General features: G+C 47.2%; 1 protein-coding gene across 1 annotated transcript; it reads right to left on the reverse strand.

The window, feature by feature from the left end:
* Positions 1-5280: 5280 nt before the first annotated feature.
* On the reverse strand, positions 5281-17075 carry LOC144735958 (olfactory receptor 5H19-like). Its single transcript, XM_078618558.1, has 3 exons — positions 17032-17075; positions 16037-16192; positions 5281-6253 (listed from the first exon to the last, which is right to left on the reverse strand). The coding sequence occupies exons 1-3, from the start codon at positions 17073-17075 to the stop codon at positions 5281-5283; spliced, it is 1173 nt and encodes a 390-aa protein (XP_078474684.1).
* Positions 17076-19423: the final 2348 nt, after the last annotated feature.

Consider the following 19423-nt stretch of genomic DNA (forward strand, 5'->3'; position numbering starts at 1 on the left):
TCAAAGAGAGAGGAGACAGCCAAAGACACTCACCTATGACAAATTGGGCAAACCTACCATGGTGAGAAGGAGCCCGATAGCACAAGGGTTAACTGTTGGTTGCTACTGGAGACCATGGTGAAATAAGGGACTTTTGACTACAAAATGGGTGATCAAGACAAACAATAAGGTGTGGTCATATGGTTGTTAAGTTGTTTAATATGTTTTTTTTGTAAGTGTTGTGTTAAATATGTTAAGAATGGGTTATTGCTTAAGATGAAAAAAAAATGGTGAGGAAAGGTTTTCAAGTATGTTTTTAGGTCGATAAGTAAGTACCTAAGAGCTAAATTCCACAAGGCCTTAACAAGCTGCAAATGATTTTATCTTGATAGGTACTGGGAAAATAATCCTAACCATTTCTGGTCAGTAAAATGTGAAACATGATTTAATAATACCAGAGTGTCTGGTAATTCCAAAAGCATAATACAATGCTTGGGCTCCTGTCTCCTCGTGCACAAAGAGTTTGAGTTCACCCAAAATAGAGAGCTTATGGAGTGGCGCTATCTTGGGAGGGATCTGATCCCTAGAGAAATTGTTTTCATGATTTATAAACTCCTTTCATGACCAGTTTAAGGAAAGACTGCAAAAGGTTTGCAAGGGAGAAATGGAGTGTCGAGACGACACTCATTCTGTAGGGGAGAGTGTGTCACATTAGGAATGGACCACTCTTTTAATTATTTCCTCGTGAAGCAAGGGAGTAAAGTGTGGTTTTGTGAAAGTCCTTATGTACTGTACAGTACATCAATGCACATGTGTACACCAGCATGCAATAACTGAGTTGGGCCTGTGGGTGGCTGGCAGGGTTATTGATTAACCAGACTTGTAAACAAGTCACGTGGTTAATGGCGACTCGGTTGAGGATTGCTGTGTGTGACACACGTGCTGTTTCATTTTACAGGCAAATGACCAAAATGCTGTTTTTGATCGTTATAGAAATGTTCTAGACTTGTTCTAGACTTTAAGCTTGGCATTGAAATGTTAGTTTGTGATATATTCAATAGGAGGGGTTTTAGCACTGTGCACTGTAAAGGATGACGTACTGTAGTTAATACTTGCAATTGTCTAACCCTAATACTGTTTATGCTATAACCATGCCCATGCACCCAGAGTATGACTACTTTGCAATGCTATTGAAAATAGAACACATGTACAGTCGTAAGTTGTACAATGGTGACAAGTACAGTACGCATATTGTACACATACAGTACAGGTAATGGGTATAAAATACCGATATAAGTGGATGGTATAGATATACATACAGCTTAGGATTAAAGTAACATTCGAATAGTTAAGTGCAAAGGTTACTGTCACAGACAAAGATGGTTTATCAGTAGTAAATATGGGTTTAAGAGAAACTGTTATTGATTAATCTCACTTGTACACCCGGCACGTGGTTAATGGCGACTCGGTTGAGGATTGCTGTGTGTGACACACATGCTGTTGCATTTTACAGATTTACCACAATAGATGTATTTGCCCTTGATTTGGAGCACCTGTCCACGTCCTTCATTTCGAGTGTGCAACACATAGACTACCGGGGGGGGAGGCGGGCAGGGGAGGAAGGGAGGGGCAATTAAAGGAGATGTTTGGAGGGGGGAAAGAGGGGACACGTGTTCACAAATATTCCACGTACAGCGAGGATAGAGAGAAAAGGGACATGGAGGGAGAGGGAGGGAGGAATATGCATACATTATTACAAAGCCGGCACATGTAATTCCAACGAATGGGAGGTGGGGGTGTGTGAAGGAAGAGAAGGGAGAGAAGGCGGTTCAATCCAAGTCTGGTTCTGGAGTGGAAGGAAGAATGTAGAGGCGCTTGTGCCCCATCCTTCCTCTGAAAGAGGCACGTAGATGGGGGATGGGGGGGGTCGTCCTGTTGATATACACTACCATGCTCTGGACGTAGCTTGGCCAGAGAGAGGGGGGAGAGATAAAACCCCAATCCCTGAAGACATCTCAAGGGTAGCGGTAAACTACACGAGGTTGCAGGAAGGTGCCACAATATGACCCCATTTAATCTTCGGTGCAGCGCATTCCTGGATTGGCTCATGTCTCTGCCCAATACAATCGCGCTCTCCTGTGTCGCTCCTGTCTCCTCTGGAACCGTCCCCCTTGAAAAGATCCTTTATTGATGTGGTGCGCTAAGCGCCGCGAGATAATTCAAATGTTCGCCCATCGTGCCTACATTGAAGCTGCGCTATTTTTTATAAACTTCATGTCCTCCCTAAATCCCCAATACCTTGAACATCCCGAGCACTCCACAAAGAACCGCAGTCTCCTCATCACCACATGTTTCGAATATAGTTGCCCGCTAACCGTGCCCTACCATAAGTCTGGGTGAGAGCAGAAAGGAGCCGTTGCTCCTGGGCTATATTTTAAGTCTTTTAGGGGTGGTTCGATAAAGGGTGGGGGGGTACATTGAGGAGGAAAAGGGAGAGGTGGTTAAATTCGAGACCCCAGCTAGCAAGGTAAGCATCAGCTAGGGGGGTGAGGTCAGGGACTATAAAGTATTGGATCCCCAAAATTTGTGTGCCTTTGTCATTTGACATCCTTGCCATCCTCTGTTTGTTTCCATTCAGCAATTTCCATCTTCCCACCCGATATGCCTAATTTATCCAGTCTGCTTTAATCAGCTGCTGATCTGAGTTTTCAGAGTTCTTTGGTGCAGAGAACAGGTGTTTTTGTATGCATGTATAATTTATTTTGCAATGTATGTAGCTAACCATGCTAATCGGAGGTGTGGGGGAGGACAACAAACTAAACAAAGAAAGTAGTTTGAAAGAAATGGGGTTTCAATCTAGATTTCAACATGCATAGTTCTTGTTGCTTCCTAATAATGGAAGGAAGAGCATTCCAGACGGTCGCAGAAGCACATCTGAAAGCGCCCGATGCAGTTACCATCCTTGTTCGATGACTCGCCAAAAGCCGCTGTGAGGATGACCGGAGCTCGCATGATGGTTTGTGTTCCTTAATGAGATCAGCAAGGTATTGTGGTTCATTTGTGGCAAGCACGCTGTGTGTAATGAGTGCGACCTTATAATGTATTTGTTCAACAACCAGATGTAGGTAAGAACTCCCTGGGAAGTGCTGTCTTCTACCTCCTTCAGGAGGCCATAGGCTTTCAGTTGGCACTCTCAGCTCTTTGCATCAAGCTTATTGTATGCCTCTTATAGCTCCTTAAGTTTGGCGTTGTGGACTTTGTTCAGTCCCTCCCTGCTCCTCGAGTGCAGCCTAGAGAGGCATCGTTATGGCTTCTTGCCTTTCCATCCTCTCGATGATCCTGCTTAACTTTTCGTTGAGGACCCAGAGCAGAGTGGTGTGTTCTGTTCCCTTTGCTGTCCAAGTTAACGATCAAATTGGGACAATTACTCGATTTTGTGGAGTACGGTTTGTAGCATCCCTCGTGTCCCTCCAGGAGGGGTTCCTGGTCTCTCTTTCATTGGGACAAAACAACGGGGAGGTGGCCTTGGATTTCTTGCCTGGGGTTTTTTCCACTTAGCGCACACGCCATTGAACATATACACAGGTGTGGTGGCAGGGCGGAGGAACTGAAGCAAGGGTCACGGTAGACCTCGTGGGGAAGCCCCTGTAACCCTCTGGTGGGTTCGAGAAGGGAGGTGTGGCTAGGGCGGAGCCAAGCCACGCTGAGTGGAATATAAGCAGCAGAGAGCGAGAACTCCAGGCTGCGGACTCGTCTCATCGTCGCTGTCGTCGTCGCCGCCTTCGTCGTGACCGCCTTTGCCCGGGCATTGCGCGGCCGGACAGTAGTTGGCTGTCCCAGTCGACGCCGTCTGTGCAACGCGGGCAGGGTCATGTCTAGGCTGGGCTGTACAGCAGCGTGGTCGTGAGAGGGGGGTGCGGAGTTGGTGGCGTGAACTCAACAACAATAAAAGGAGAGGACGGTGCCTCCTGCGACTACCTTGTCTTCGACTGAGTGTGTGTGCGACGCACGCCACCCACACGCACACACAAGCCTTGAGCAAGAAGGAAGAAGAGACCTACGATACTACAGTTTTTTTTACTGCAGTTCACTCAATGTCGACCATAAAGCCTTTTTAACAATTTTAACTTGACAATCCTTAATGCCGGTGGTTATAGGTCATTCGCGTTTGGCCCTACCCGTTGTCGTTCCTCTGATTCTTCAGCCCGAGTCATGAGCTCGAAGTAAGCCACGGTTGCAATGATGCAATCCAAAGCAAGCGAGAGAAATTGTACATTATTTCTCACACAATTATTGTTTTGTGGCCATTATTAAAACTGACTTTTGCGTGGTATTTTTTTTATATACTACATTTCCCATACCCACAACACATGTGCTGTGCCTCTACAAAGATGGCGTCCAGAATATTCCCGACCATGTGTGACATCACAGATTAACACGTTAGGATTTCGCGACCAATATTATCCATAAGAGAGGTTTTTTTTTGGGTTAGATAGCATAAATGTAAATGTGTCGTTAAACCCGCCACCACCCAACACCGCCAATTTATAAGGTTTGTTATGTAGACAAAACATGCCAATTCGTTCCTCGTTTAGCATACTGGTGTGTTGTATAGTAAACCCACAAAATTTACCGAATGCAAACGTATCTATGACAAACGTTACTAATTGGCGGTGTCGGGTGGTGGCGGATTTAACGACACATTCATATCTAACAAAAAAACCCTCTATTATGGATGACTTCACCGAGTCACTAGGCAACCTCAAACCACCCCTGTATCCATACGTTGAGAATCTTAGATCACCTTGTACCTCTGAGCAAAACACCCTCTATATCGCAACAAACTTGATTGTGGGGTACAAGTCACCTTTAACAACTAAACATCAAACGTTGGGCCAACGTTAGTCCAAATGTTCTAATCACATTCTAACGTTGGCTCAACGTTGCATGTTTGCTGGGTTCGTTAAGATTACAGCCTCTTTACACCTTTTTTTCTAAGTGCACACTCCCCTACACGAGCAGCACAGCAGCACTGCTTTGCATGCTCTCTCCATTTACCTCCCCACTTTCCTGCTGTCCACACTATTCTTTCCACCAATCTAGTTTAAAGCTTCTCATTGTGTGAATAAGCAATTTACTTGTCAAGGAAACAAAACTGAAAGAGTTGTCAGTTTCTTACGCATTGACGCCCACTCAACTGAAGTTAAAAGCCTTTCAAATTCATGGAATTTATTTACCCCACGTCAGGAAATATCTGTGCACGTCGATGTGTGTGTTATTTCATTTAACACGATTGCAGTTTTAAAGCTGCGACAGAATTCCCGTGAAATACTTTGCCAAACTTTGTCGGATTTCCACCATGCGCAGACCATAGATAATGGGATTGAGGACTGGGGGGAATATGTAGTAGAAGGAGCTGAATGCAGAGCGCATGAGGGCTGGAATCACCTCCTGATGCTTCAGACGCTGGTGGAAAATCATGAACAATAGGAATACGTAAAAGATGGAGAGTACGAAGAAGTGAGTTATGCACGTGTAAATGGCCTTCTTCTGACTTTTGCGCAGACTGGAGTTTTGACAGTCGTACAGGATGCGGCTGTACGTGTATAAAATGGTGCACACAGATGTGATGCTTCCGATCCCCGTGATGATGGAGCTGTAAATTATGTTGATGGTGATATCTTCGCACCCAATATTACTCAGCGATAAGCAGTCACAGTTTGGCATCACAATTATCCTTGGCCTACAGAACGTGAGACGGCTGATTAGAATCAGGTCTCCTGCCAGCAACAAGACTGATATCACTGCGGAAAAAATGCACATAAGCATCGCCTTTCTGGAGGTGATCAGCATGCTGTAACGCAGCGGGTGGCAGATAGCAAAGAATCGGTCCACGGCCATGAAGGTGAGGATAAAGCATTCGCTCATGCTGGTCACGTGCAGGAAGAACATCTGTGCGATGCAGTTGGTGATGGAGATGTAGCCAGACGACAGGAGGTTGTGCATGATCTGAGGCAGCGTGATGGTGCTCGCGCACATGCTATTTAGCGAGAGGCTCGCGATGAAGATGTACATGGGCTTGTGCAGCTGCGACTCGTGCGCGATGGACACGAACAGCAGCAGGTTCCCCAGCACGGCCACCGCGTAAATCACAAGGAGCGCCACAAAAGCCACGGGCTTTATTTCCTCGTGACCTTGGAAGTGATCCATCACGATAAACACCCCCGGGGGTGCTGGCTGATAGATTTCCGTGGAGTTTGTATCCATGTGGGAGCTGGAAATAACAAGTGAAAACAGCAGTTATTTTGTGGGGTACTTTTTGTCACGAACGTTACATTTTTTCTGGACAGTGTTTAAACGTGTGTCAATCAGCTTGGTCTAAATATGGGCGCAGTTCAGCAAGTAGGCTTTTAAGTAGGCAATGTTTGTTGTTTTTTGTTCCTCATACTTGATGCATTGTGCCTCGCACTCTCACGTGCTGCCTTTACGCGGTCCCATCTTGGATCGCTTCGAACATCCTCCAGCTAAAACATTGCCAAAAATGAGGCGTTCCTCTTCAGCAAAAATATCAATTTCAGCAAAGATTAAAGTTTGGGCGTGCACCCCCTCAACTCCGACATTACGCTGTCGACGAGTATTGCCAGACTATGGAGTTCTCTTTCTACATCTCTTAACTGTCAATCTACGGCATTATCTCCAGAAGCCGCCCTTTTCTTACCCTCACTGCTGGAGAGATCCTCATCCTCAAATTCCAATCCCTCATCCATGTTTTCGTCACATCCCAATCTCCATCCATCTATGGCCACCCCGTATCCCTCATAATGAATAAAAATGCCACAGTTAGGCATCCCATTCCAATCCAAATCCAGGTCAACTTTAATTTCGCCTTCACAATCTTAAAGATTCTCCATGGAATCACTCGTTCCTACCCCTCTTCTCGTTTCACTACACTCTCCTCCACGCACTGTACTACCTCTACCCTCTAACCTCACTCGATTCTTTGCCACGCAGTCTCATACCGCTTCCCTTCTAATCTCACTCTACTCCCCTCCACGTACTCTCTCCACTCCAGCAACAAAGTATGTTTTTCTGTCAAAGACTCCAGGCAACCTTCCGATATAGGGAGGTTGCTCATTCCCCTTTGCTTGCCACCATCATCCAGGCTGTTCATTTATTGTCCCTGTTAAATTCCAGGCTGAAAATGTCCCCTTTTCCCTCGACCTATGACTGACTGCCTCTCTCTCTATACAAACGTAACATTGCCAACGTTTCCACACAGTGTCTTTAGATCCGGTCGAATTTAGACATCGCTGTATGAATCCATATCATTATTGTATTGCACTACAGATTTCTTCCACAGTACTAAAATTTTCTACTCATGAAAACATTTTAACTATCTCACCTTCAAAAAATACCTTCGCTAAACGTGCTGAAGACCTCGTGATGCTGTTTAGTTTATTGAGTTAATGGCATCTAAGAGAAGTGACCAATCCTCTAAGCGCCTCACTATGAGTTGGCCAATGTCGATTGTGTCTCTACAAAGGTGGGAATACTTCTTGAGCATTCATGTGCTGCCAAATGGCAAACGTTCGATAACCAGATTTGTTTGTATCTAGAAACATGAATAAAAATAATAATACATTATATAAAAACCACTAATGAAGACTATAGCCTGGTTCTTAATCAGAGTTAGTGTACTGGCAGTCTATAATGTAGACTGTAGCCTGGTTATTAAGTTGGTTACTACCGAAAGAACCAAGAATAAGTCTCCATTATAGACTGCTAGTACGTTCACTCAGTTTAATAACCATTGCTACAGTCTACATTATAGACTGCCAATACGCTCACCAAGCTTAAAAACCAGGCTACAGTCTATATTATAGACTGCCAGTACACTCACCGAGGTTAAGAACCAGGCTACAGTCTACATTATAGACTGCCAGTACACTCACCCAGCTTAATAACCATTGCTACAGTCTACATTACGTTCCCTACGAAAAGAGTGTCGTTGGTTGGTTCCAACACAAAGGGCTTGAGCAAGGAAGCAGCGTAGTTCAGAGCGGGTGCTGTGTCTGAGGGTGTCAGTTTGGGGGTGTCTGGAGGTGGAGGAGTCATGTGATGTGTATTGCGTGGTTGTGACGTTTCGGTCCGTGTTAAATGAATGGTGTCAGTGCTGCTGGGGAGTTCAAAAAAGTGCGTGTTGTTGGGAATGCAAGGTGATTTTGGGCTAATAGGGTTGTAAATGTGCTGGACTTTGGTATGTCACTTGTGTCTTCGGTATATGTGGCCTAAGGGTCACGTATTATTTCTGTCAGTAGGAAGCCACTGGAGCTATACACTTTTGAATCTATATTGAAAAATAATTTCTTTAAAACTGCTTTTTGTGTTAAGTTTGTTGTCCTTCTCCCCGCACCTCCAATTAGGACAGTTTGCTATGTACGGTGCGAGAGAAGTTCAACATGCATAATACATACGTGTAAGAAGAAAGAACGATAATTTTTGAGAGCGATATTGCAGATCGTGGCTGAGTGTTTGTCTGTGGTGGAGGATTGTTTTTCTGTGGCGGTTGTGATGATAATGTGTTGTGAAATGGGTGGGAGTTGTGGTGTGTTGTTGCTCCGTGTTTTGAAGTGTTTGTGACCTGTATGGAGATGTTTTGGGTTGTGAAATGTTGTGGAAAACGTTTCTCGGACCAGGCAGACCTCAATTAGTGCTAATCGAATCAGCTCACAACTCCACAACTGCCACCAATTTCAAAAACGATTATACAGACTATTATCACCACAGCCACCAGAGACACTCCTCAAATCACAGGCAGATACAAAACCGCAAAATCGCTCTAAAAAATAACTCGTTGTTCCCTCCCCACGTGACCCTTAGCCCACGGGTACCAAAGACAAGGTCCCCGAACACACAAAATACGCTACATTTGCAACCCTGTCACTGCTCAAAGCCACCTTGCATTTCCAACAACATGCACTTCGTCAAACTCCCCAGCATCACTGACATCATTTAACACAAGAAATCTCAATCCCCCATCCATGCTACTCACAGCAACACCATCAACATCGCAAGATATTTAGGCCAAGACAATTACAAATAGGTATTCTAACTCCCCCCACGACCCGGTCTGAACTCCACTGCTTCCTTGCCCAAAACCTTTGCGTTAGAACCAACCAATGGCGCTGCTTGACATGGCTGAAACAAAACAACACTTATAAGCACCTTCCTCCAGCCATGCATTCAAGAGGGTCTCTTGATGAAGGACAGATCATCATCCTATATTTGGCCCCTGCAGGGGAGCAACTACCTATTTCAACTACTTATTTCAACTACCTAATTCAACTACCTATTTCACCGACCTATTACAACGGGGGGGGGGGGGGGGGGGCTATGCAAGAATCGACTGTGGGCACCCCTCCTTTCTCCATGTAGAGCAACCAACACAATATTTTCTCTTCTGCGGCTAGCGTTTCACACCGCAAAGGCGTTTTGCAGTGCTACTTTCATCAGCTTTATCTTCGCCACGTCTTAAATAGTTTTCTCACACTCCGATGTATTGCCATGAATCAGATGGAAACCTGATTTTGCGTCGAGTTTTGCACGAATAAAAAATCCTACTCTCTAATACTCTGGCGCTGAAGCAATACAATCATCAACGAATACCCCGTTCAAAATCGCAATACAGAGTCGATATATCTTACCTATTTCCGCCGATGGTTGATACCGAAATGTTGTGGTTAACAGTCTTAATCTTTCACGGAATTGTCACAGCAAAGTTATAACCGAGTTTCATGTCAGCGCTTTATATACCCGTGTTGTCCTCGGTGTGGCTTCTTTGGGACTGTAAACCACTCGCACGAACTTCCCAAAGGTCCTATTAATTCTCCACTGACGTACAGTTTTCAACTACATTATGGAATTACTTGAACAGTAATTATGACAGGGCTATTAAAAGCAATATTTAGCCTGATGGTACTTATGACTTGCGAATTTTCATCTCGTTATGATACAGTATATAGCTAGCACAAATATACTTAACTGAAGATTTTTTTTGTATTGTACCAGGTAAGGCCCACTGAGCTCCTGTGTTACTCTTTTTCAGAAGCAATTTGGCCACAAATCATAGCTCAATGGAATGGCTTATCACGAAGTAATGTATCTCAGCCAAATACTCTAAACGCACGTTGATTCTAAATATGGAGGGATAAAACTGGAGGATCCAGAGAAAAATACATGCTACCACGGGGAGTGAGAGACATGCAAACTCCAAATTTACAGGCATGAGGTTGGAATCGAACCCACGACCACTGTATACCAGGCAAGGAGTTTAACATCTCGTTATTCTTCTATAAAGATACCAACACGTGGGAATGTATTGATGTATTATGTATTTTTGATGCAGTACCTTTACACTGCATCTCAGAGCTCTTTACATGTCATAAGTGCCTTACATCTCATCTCTCTCAAACATCTGAAAGGGCACCCCCTCAGTGACAGCGGTCCCTGTGGGCGCACGGTGACTTGGCACCTGGCCTGCAATCGGCCATTCGTCTGCCAGTATGGAGCAGCGTTTGCTGTTGTCTGTAGATTCCAATTGGTGGCTAGGCGATGTTAACTATCTCGTCTGGAGGACGTGGGTTCTATCCCTGCTGTGTATATGGAGTTTGCATGTCTCTCTCCATGGTCGTGCGGATTTTTCTCTGGGTCCTCCGGTTCCCTCCACATTTAGAAACATGTGTTTGGGGTATTTGGCTACTATACATTTCCACATGATAAGCCACTTTTTTGAGCTATCATTTGTGATAGCCAAGTCGTTTCTGAAAAGAGCTATGTAGTTCAGTGGGCTTGACCTGGTAAAATACTAATTTTTGAGTTAAATTTAAGAATTTGGCAAATTTGGACCATGATGCCAATAAACAATGTCCTACTCGTCTTGAATGAAGCAGATGGCGCGGTTTTAGTGGTGGTTAATATGTAGGGGTGTTAAGGGGTGTTAAGGGGGAGCTGACAAACACACACGGGTGTCTGCTCCCACACGCTACACGGGTGTCTACACCCACATCCGCAAACGGTTTACGCTGGGATCCCCCACAGCCCCACCCCTCAGGGGGCGATTGCTATAAAAGGCGGGGAGCAAGAGGGCTCGAGGTCCCAGTGGGTAAGCTTCAACCATTGAAGAAAGAAGACCCACAGATAGGCCCTGGAACTCCCCTGGCTCGCCGTCCTTGTCAGGGCCGAGCAGGGAAAGCCAGCGGCGCGGCCCTAAGAGCCTCAAAGCCGACGCTCTTGTAAGAGCCGGTCTGATGGTTAAAGGTGCCGGGATCTGAGCTGAACCAGGGCCGGATCGGTTAGCCTCCCCTAAGACCCAGTGGAGGAACTGGGCCGAGGATAGCTGGGGATAGAGCTAGTGGGAGATCCCTGTAGCACGGTTGAAGGGGCTGCTACCCCTTCCAGTATTGTATTATTGCCCGGGTGTTAAATAAATAAGTGTGCCTCCGACCACGTCGTCTCCGTCTGATTGGAACCCACTACAAATACACAACACCAGAATAACCAGGGTGGCCACCTGGGGTTCGAATTGCAAAGGCTCTACAACAAGTGGCAAACCTTTGCTACCACTGGTACCAGTCGGGCATGGGAAGTGGAAGCTTGCAGAGTGCCAGTAAGTGGCATCGGGTGCTACACAGGCGTCGTATTTTCCATTAAGACATCAGAGGTGTAGACATGTATGTACGTTGTACTCAAATGAGTAAATGTTGGTTTACTTCCCAATACACACCGGTGTGCTGAACTAATAATGAATTTACACGTTTTATACTCTTTCGGTAAAGTCACGTAGGTAGAAAAATATAATATAGCACGACGTTTCGATCGCAACACAAGCAACCGTCATCATATATATGTTTTCACCTGATGACAGTTGCTTGTGTTGCGATCGAAACGTCGTCATCTATTATATTTTTCTACCTACGTGACTTTACCGAAAGAACGAAAGAGTATGGATTCCTGCAGTCACGAAAGCTTCAAATCAAGATTACACCTTTTGTTTACGTGACGAACTTTATTAATTGGCTTTGTCGGGTGGTGATGGGTTTAACGACACATTATATTTACACGATCTAACCCAAAAACACCTCTATTATGATGATCTCCTTTCACATCGTACATAGCCAACCGTGCTAATTGGAGGTGCGGGGGAATGACAACAATCGAAATACAATTTTTTAAAGAAATTCGTTTTCAATATAGATGATTTAAAAGTGCATAGCTCCAGTGGCTTCCTAATATCGGAAGGAAGAGCGTTCCAGATGGCTGAAGAAGCACATTCGAAAGCACGTGATGTGGTGACCGTCTTTGTTCGATGGCTAGCCAAAAGCAGCTGGAAGGATGACCGGAGTTCGCGTGATGGCTTAGATAACTTCATCAGGAAATAGCTTTCTGCTTTATTTACCAACACAAAGCCTATGATACCATCAACAGACACAGGTATTGTTCCTTGCACTTCGAGCTCCCTGACTCTGTTGCTCAGGATCATTAAGGACTGACACTTGTTAAGATCCGGGTAAAACTCCATGTCCAGGAGTAAGATAAATGTCCTGTTCAACAGGGATCTCCTCTGGCTCCTCTATTTAACATCTCTATGACCACATATACATCGAGAAGTCTCCATATCTGTACCATAAATACAATAACTGGCTGTATAATGCCTAGATGAATTCAAGGGATAGACCTCGACTGATAAACTAAGTTATATATGTGTAATAAAGCTCGTTGAGGCGACTTCTGGAATCCGTCTTTTATTCAACTTGTATTACAGCTTTTCCTTCACGCTGCTGACAGGCAGCGTGAGAGTGACAGATAGTGAGAGAGACACACTGCCACGTGGCAACCCGGAGCCCGCTCCCACGTGGCCCCCTTCCTCTGTTCGTTCCCGTTTTGACCACGTGTCGTTCGTCTCCACCCCTATTTAATACCCGGGTCACGTGGTACGTTTCCACCAATCCTGGTTAGCCTCCATGGAATATTCCAGGCCCCCTCGTAAGCTGCCGGAACCACGCCCCTGACTCATCTCCCCATTGGCTGTGGCCAAAGCCAGCAGAACCAATCCCCTACTTACAGCTGTCACCTTTCCATTACGTCAGGGCCACGCCCCTAGGCTTCCCACCCATTGACTATAAACCCGGACCGGCAGAGCCAATCATCATGACGAATTGTGATACGTCATTTAGCCGGATATATCCTCACATTACATATGCTTATCAGGGGCAACTATGAGGGGGTATATGGCAGTGGCATGCGACACGTAAGGGACCAGTCGGCCACAAGGGGGCCCCGAATCAACGGATAAACAAGTAGCAAAATGTAAAGAAAAAGTGTTCCAAATAATGATTCCAACAATTAACCATGAATGCCAAAAAACTTGTTAGGAATGAAAAAAAGATATTTCCAAAAAATACCCCACGTGAAGTATAGTAGCGCTACTGCTGCTGACATGCGCGTGAAAGCAAGACGCACAACAACTTAATTGTTAGTATTGTACCTTTACATACAGTGAGGGAAAAAAAGTATTTGATCCCCTGCTGATTTTGTACGTTTGCCCACTGACAAAGAAATGATCAGTCTATAATTTTAATGGTAGGTTTATTTGAACAGTAAGAGACAGAATAACAACAAAAAGAATCCAGAAAAACGCATGTCAAAAATGTTATAAATTGATTTGCATTTTAATGAGGGAAATAATTATTTGACCCCTCTTCAAAACATGACTTAGTACTTGGTGGCAAAACCCTTATCGGCAATCACAGAGGTCAGACGTTTCTTGTAGTTGGCCACCAGGTTTGCACACATCTCAGGAGGGATTTTGTCCCACTCCTCTTTGCAGATCTTCTCCAAGTCATTAAGGTTTCGAGACTGACATTTGGCAACTCGAACCTTCAGCTTCCTCCACAGATGTTCTATGGGATTAAGGTCTGGAGACTGGCTAGGCCACTCCAGGACCTTAATGTGCTTCTTCTTGAGCCACTCCTTTGTTGCCTTGGCCATGTATTTTGGGTCATTGTCATGCTGGAATACCCATCCATGACCCATTTTCAATGCCCTGGCTAAGGGAAGGAGGTTCTCACCCAACAGATTTCTTGGGGAAGATGCCCATTAAAATTCTCATTAACAACGGGTGTATTGCGCTCCCCTCTGGCCGACGCATGGCCTTCCTGCCCGCACCCACTCGGTTGCACTCCACATCTACGACGGTGCAGGCGTTAGCGGCCTGTACAATTCACATTCCTCCCGGCTCTCAGATGTTAGTTCCCCTCCGGTTTCGTAAACCCCTTGACTACGACGCGTTCATGGGGGGTGCTGTGATCTGGCCTTCGCGTTCAGCTGAGCGGGAGTCGGACCTCGTGTGTGCACAAACGCTCGTGCAAAGCGACCACGACCCCTTTATCCAGGTCCTTAACGCGGGATTGGAAACGGCCGTTATCTCTCAGGGAATGGTGCTTGCTCACGCGATGCCAGCCCCATCAAAAGATGTGATCGTGGGTCACGTAGGGGGCGAGTCCTCTTCCGTTGCCAAGCCAGGTCCTGACACAGGATGGCTCGACGCGCTTTGCTCCACTTCTGCCGATTTGTCACCATTACAGCATGCTAAATTACGCACGCTGCTGAGCAATTTCGCCGACGTTTTCAGTCAAAGAAAATTCGACATTGGCTGCACTAAATTGCTAAGCCACCACATCGACATGGGTGATGCCGCTCCAATTCGTCAAAACCCATTCCGGTTGAGCCCGGCCGAGAAGGAACATGTACGGGTGGCCGTCAACGATATGTTGGCGGCCGATGTCATTGTGCCATCAAATAGCCCATGGGGGGCGCCAGTCGTTCTTGTTAAGAAGCATGACGGGAGCCTCCGCTTTTGTGTTGACTTCAGGAAACTTAATAAGATTTCTGTGGCCGATGCCTACCTGCTTCCCAGGATGGACGAGTCGCTCTATGCCTTAGCAGGTGCGCACTACTTCTCCACCTTGGATCTCCTCTCGGGGTTTTGGCAGCTACCCCTTGATGACGCATCCAAACCAAAGACGGCCTTTCGCACGCCACAGGGACTGTTCCAATTCACCAGACTTCCCATGGGTCTTCACTCGGCCCCCGCGCCTGATGGAGCTGGTCCTCGCTGGGTTCCAGTGGGATTCTTGCCTAATCTACCTCGACGATGTAATCGTGTTCAGCAAAACTTTTGATGAACACCTCACACGATTGAAGGCAGTTTTCCTTAAAATGCGGGCGGCTAACCTCAAATTCAAACGGCAAAAGTGCCACCTCATGAGGGATTCGGTTCGTTACTTGGGCCATATTGTCAGCCGCTCTGGAATTGCCACGGACCCCGAAAAGACAAATTGCGTGCGCTCATGGCCAACTCCTACCTCTGTTGGGGAGGTGCAGAGTTTTATCGGCTTCGCCTCATATTATTGACGATTTGTTGCGGGATTCGCATCTATCGCGAAGCCCCTCCACGCATTAACGGCCAAAGGGGTAAAATTCCATTGGGGAGAGTTAGAACAGGCATCGTTCAATGCCATCCAAAAAGCACTGGTCGATGCTCCTACCCTGTCTTATCCAGATTTTACCACTCCGTTCATTCTGGATACAGACGCCAGCAACACCGGAATTGGAGGGGTGCTGTCGCAAATTGTCAATGGAGTGGAGCGCGTCATCGCCTATGGCAGCAGAGTGCTGTCGCCCGCGGAGCAACGTTACTGCGTGACGCGCCGTGAATTGCTTGCTATCGTTTTTTTTATAAAGCAGTACAGACCCTACGTGTATGGCAGGCATTTCACAGTACGCTCCGACCACGCGGCACTACAATACGCCTTGCAAGTGGACCAACCATCTGGACAGCTCTCGCGTTGGCTGGAGATCCTCCAGGACTTTGCGTTCACTGTCATTTACCGCAAGGGGATTCAACACGGGAACGCCGACGGGTTGTCACGACTGCCGACCAATGGGCGCTGTGCTTGTTTTTTGGGTGCGGGGCGTTGTAGGCAGCCTGATGGCGTACCGCCCCCATCCCTTGCGGCCGCGGCCGGGGATGGGGTCAGGGACCATGGGGCTCCCTCCACGCAAGTTCCGCAGGAAGCATTGCTGGGCCTCGGGTTGGACGACTGGGGACGTCTTCAGATGGAAGACGTCTCCCTCCTCAAATTTAGACGCCGCGCTAGGGATGCCGAGGGTCACAGGGGGCAGGGGGGCCCCGTATCATATGTCATCCGGGAAGGCATCCTCATGCATTGGGATGGGGGGTCCCAATCCCACACGTTGGTGGTGCCCACCTCCCTGCGAGGGCGACTTGTGTGGGAAACCCACAGTCGCCTCTTGCACTTGGGTGTTCAGAAGACACTAGCTAAAATCCAATTGGAATTTTTCTGGCTGGGCATGGCAAACGATGTGGCTGACCTTGTGCAAGGTTGCACAGAATGTGTACGGCGGAAACCACCTGCTAGGCCGTCCTGCCCGCCGCTCCAATCCATTAAGGTTTCCCGGGTCTATGAGATCGTCGCATTGGATATTTTGGGTCCGTTTCCCGCTACTCCTCGGGGTAATAAGTACCTTTTGGTTGGGGTGGAATATTTTACCCGATGGGCCATGGCCTGGCCACTCCCCAACCAGTCTGCAGCAGCCATTACGGACGCCTTTTTCAGGGCTACGTCCTGAATAAGGGTGCTCCCGAACGCCTGCTGACCGACCAAGGAAAAAATTTCTCTTCCACCCTGTTGCGGGATGTGTGCAACCTGCTAGGGACACACAAAATTCGCACCTCGCCATATCACCCCCAGACTGACGGTATGGTCGAGCGATTACATAGGACACTTCCCTCCATGCTAAGCCACCAGGTGTCTGAGTCACAGACTGATTGGGATCTCCACATACCTGGTGTCTTGGCCGCCTATAGAATGGCGCCCCATGCTGCCACGGGGTACTCGCCATTCTATCTTATGTATGGTAGGGAGGTTTGCCCCCCAATCGACGTACAATTGCGCATTAAACAGCCCGCACCTAAGGCTAAGATTGCCGACCACATCCGTGCTAATGTGCGTCATCTCGTGGATGCCCGGGAGGCTGCTCAAAATAACTCAGAAGCCCGTCAGCTTTCCAACGAGCGGTTGCGGAACCTGCGCACGTCCCGCCACGTTTGGGTAGAAGGGGACCGTGCCTGGCTTCACTGCCCGCAGGTACCCTTGGCTACTTCCTCAAAACTGCTTAAGCCTTGGAGAGGCCCGGTTGTTATTATTCGCATTCTCCGCCCGCAGTGTGTCAGGATCCAGCATGGCAAGCGACGTTGATTCGTGCACCTGTCACGTCTAAAACCTTACATTCAACCCTACACACCTCCTTCACTTCTCTGGGGCTGAGAGCGCGACATGTCCGACGAGCCGCGCCGCGATGATGCTCCTTCTAACTCTCGGGCAGGTCCCGCTGTCCCGCCCTCAGGTGCCTCGGGAATGAAACCCGCCACGGCCGACCCAGCGGGAACAAGCTTGCCCGCGGGATCAGCGACCCAGGACACAAGCACAACAGCGGGTCATCGGTCCCCTCCCGCCTCCGTCGCGACCGATGGACCTGCCACTCGGACTCGCTCCAAACTCAAACGATTTTCATGACCCCCGCCCACGAACTCTCGTCCCAATGCGCCGCCACTCACCTTGCCATCATGTATAGTGGGCGGTTGGGGCGTGCGTTCATCCTGCATATATGTGTTTATACAGTGTTGTTCTGCATCGGTAGCCTGGAGTTTTTTTTTATATGCGTGACCACAGGAGGGGGAGAGGCGCTTTCTTCTCATTTTTTTCTTGGTTTGTAACACACTCATTCTGATGGTTAACAAATAATTTATTGTACAATTGTATTGTATGTAGAGGGGGGTAATGTAGTGACATAAGAAGGGAGGGGCTGCTGGGGGCTCTGGGACCCTGGGCGGCCCAGGCGCTTGGGCCCCTTGGCTCCGGGCGCTGGGTTCCCAGGTGGCCCAGACGCTTAAGCCTCTTGGCGCCAGGCGCTGGGTTCCCGGGCGGCCCAGACGCTTAAGCTCCTTGGCGCCACCAACGGGGGGGGGGGGGGGGGTGTGTGTGCTCTGTGGGATCTCTGGGGGTGCACACGGCCCCACCCCTCGTTGGGGACTAGGCATAAAAGGGGAGCTCCCTGGACGATCAGGGCCAGTTGTAGCTCAAGACCCAAGACCCAAGACCAGCCATCTGAGGACCCTGGGATGCTGTGAGAGCGAGTGGTGGGACTCTGGAACTCCCGGCTCTACGTCCTTGTGAGGGCGAGTTCCAGAGCGTAGCCAGAGTAGTGTATCTAGGCTGTGTACCTAGGCTGTAACAGGGTATCAGGACTGTTGGAGTGTTGGATTGTAATAAAGAAGTTACCTCTACAAGTGTCTCCGGAACCCATTACACAGGCATACATCTTATAGTGCTTCCTCTCATAATGCTATTCCGTTATAATGCCCTTTGTCTGCAGAAAAATAAGCCCATATATGATTATTATTATTTGGTTCTTTCGGTTAAGTCACGTCTAAAGATAAAATATTAAATTAAATTAAATAATAGAATACGACGTTTCGATTGCAACACAAGCAATCATCATCAGGTATAATGAAATAGCGACATAAAATCTAACCAGAAAACTATAGACAGACATATTAGCAGACAGATATCACCAAGATACATAGCGGGAGCAACACAGGTAACAGAGGGGTGATCGTCTCTGTGGGGTGGCCTTAAATAGACAGAGGGGGGGCGGAGGCAGAGAGAGGGAGGGGGGTTAGAGAAAAAATTAGCATATCAATGAGTGGTCAACAGACGTGGTGCTGCACGGCAAGTAAGCCTGAAAATCAGGAGGACACACTAAAATTAAATAACCTAGTAAAATATCGAAATGTAATGTAATACAACACAGAGGGTCGGTCAACACACAATTAACGCATAGCCTGGTTGATTACGTATTTCAAAGATTGCTAAGTTAGAATTTAAGTGTGAACATTCTAAAGAGGACACAGGCAGAGAAAACAAGTCGCCAGAGAGAGAGAAAAAAGATAAGCTTAAAACTTCCCCGTAGAAGTGGTTCAATCTTAATTTTAGAACTTTCGTGACTGCAGGAATTATTATTTGGTTCTTTCGGTTAAGTCACGTCTAAAGATAAAATAATAAATTAAACTAAATAATAGAATACGACGTTTCGATTGCAACACAAGCAAACATCATCAGGTATAATGAAATAGCGACATAAAATCTAACCAGAAAACTATAGACAGACATATTAGCAGACAGATATCACCAAGATACATAGCGGGAGCAACACAGGTAACAGAGAGGGGTGATCGTCTCTGTGGGGTGGCCTTAAATAGACAGAGGGGGGGGGCGGAGGCAGAGAGAGGGAGGGGGGTTAG

The sequence above is a fragment of the Lampetra planeri genome, chromosome 58 (assembly GCF_965212315.1).
Source record: "Lampetra planeri chromosome 58, kcLamPlan1.2.h2, whole genome shotgun sequence".
Classification (NCBI taxonomy): domain Eukaryota; kingdom Metazoa; phylum Chordata; class Hyperoartia; order Petromyzontiformes; family Petromyzontidae; genus Lampetra; species Lampetra planeri.

Coding starts and splice junctions, on each gene's coding strand:
- LOC144735958 (XM_078618558.1), bottom strand. CDS start 17,075: ATGACGCACATTAGCACGGATGTGGTCGGCAATCTTAGCCTTAG. Junction 16,193..17,031: donor GTCGGCAATCTTAGCCTTAG/GTGCGGGCTGTT, acceptor CGGCATCCCTAG/CGCGGCGTCTAAATTTGAGG. Junction 6,254..16,036: donor GGCCGCAAGGGATGGGGGCG/GTACGCCATCAG, acceptor TGTTATTTCCAG/CTCCCACATGGATACAAACT.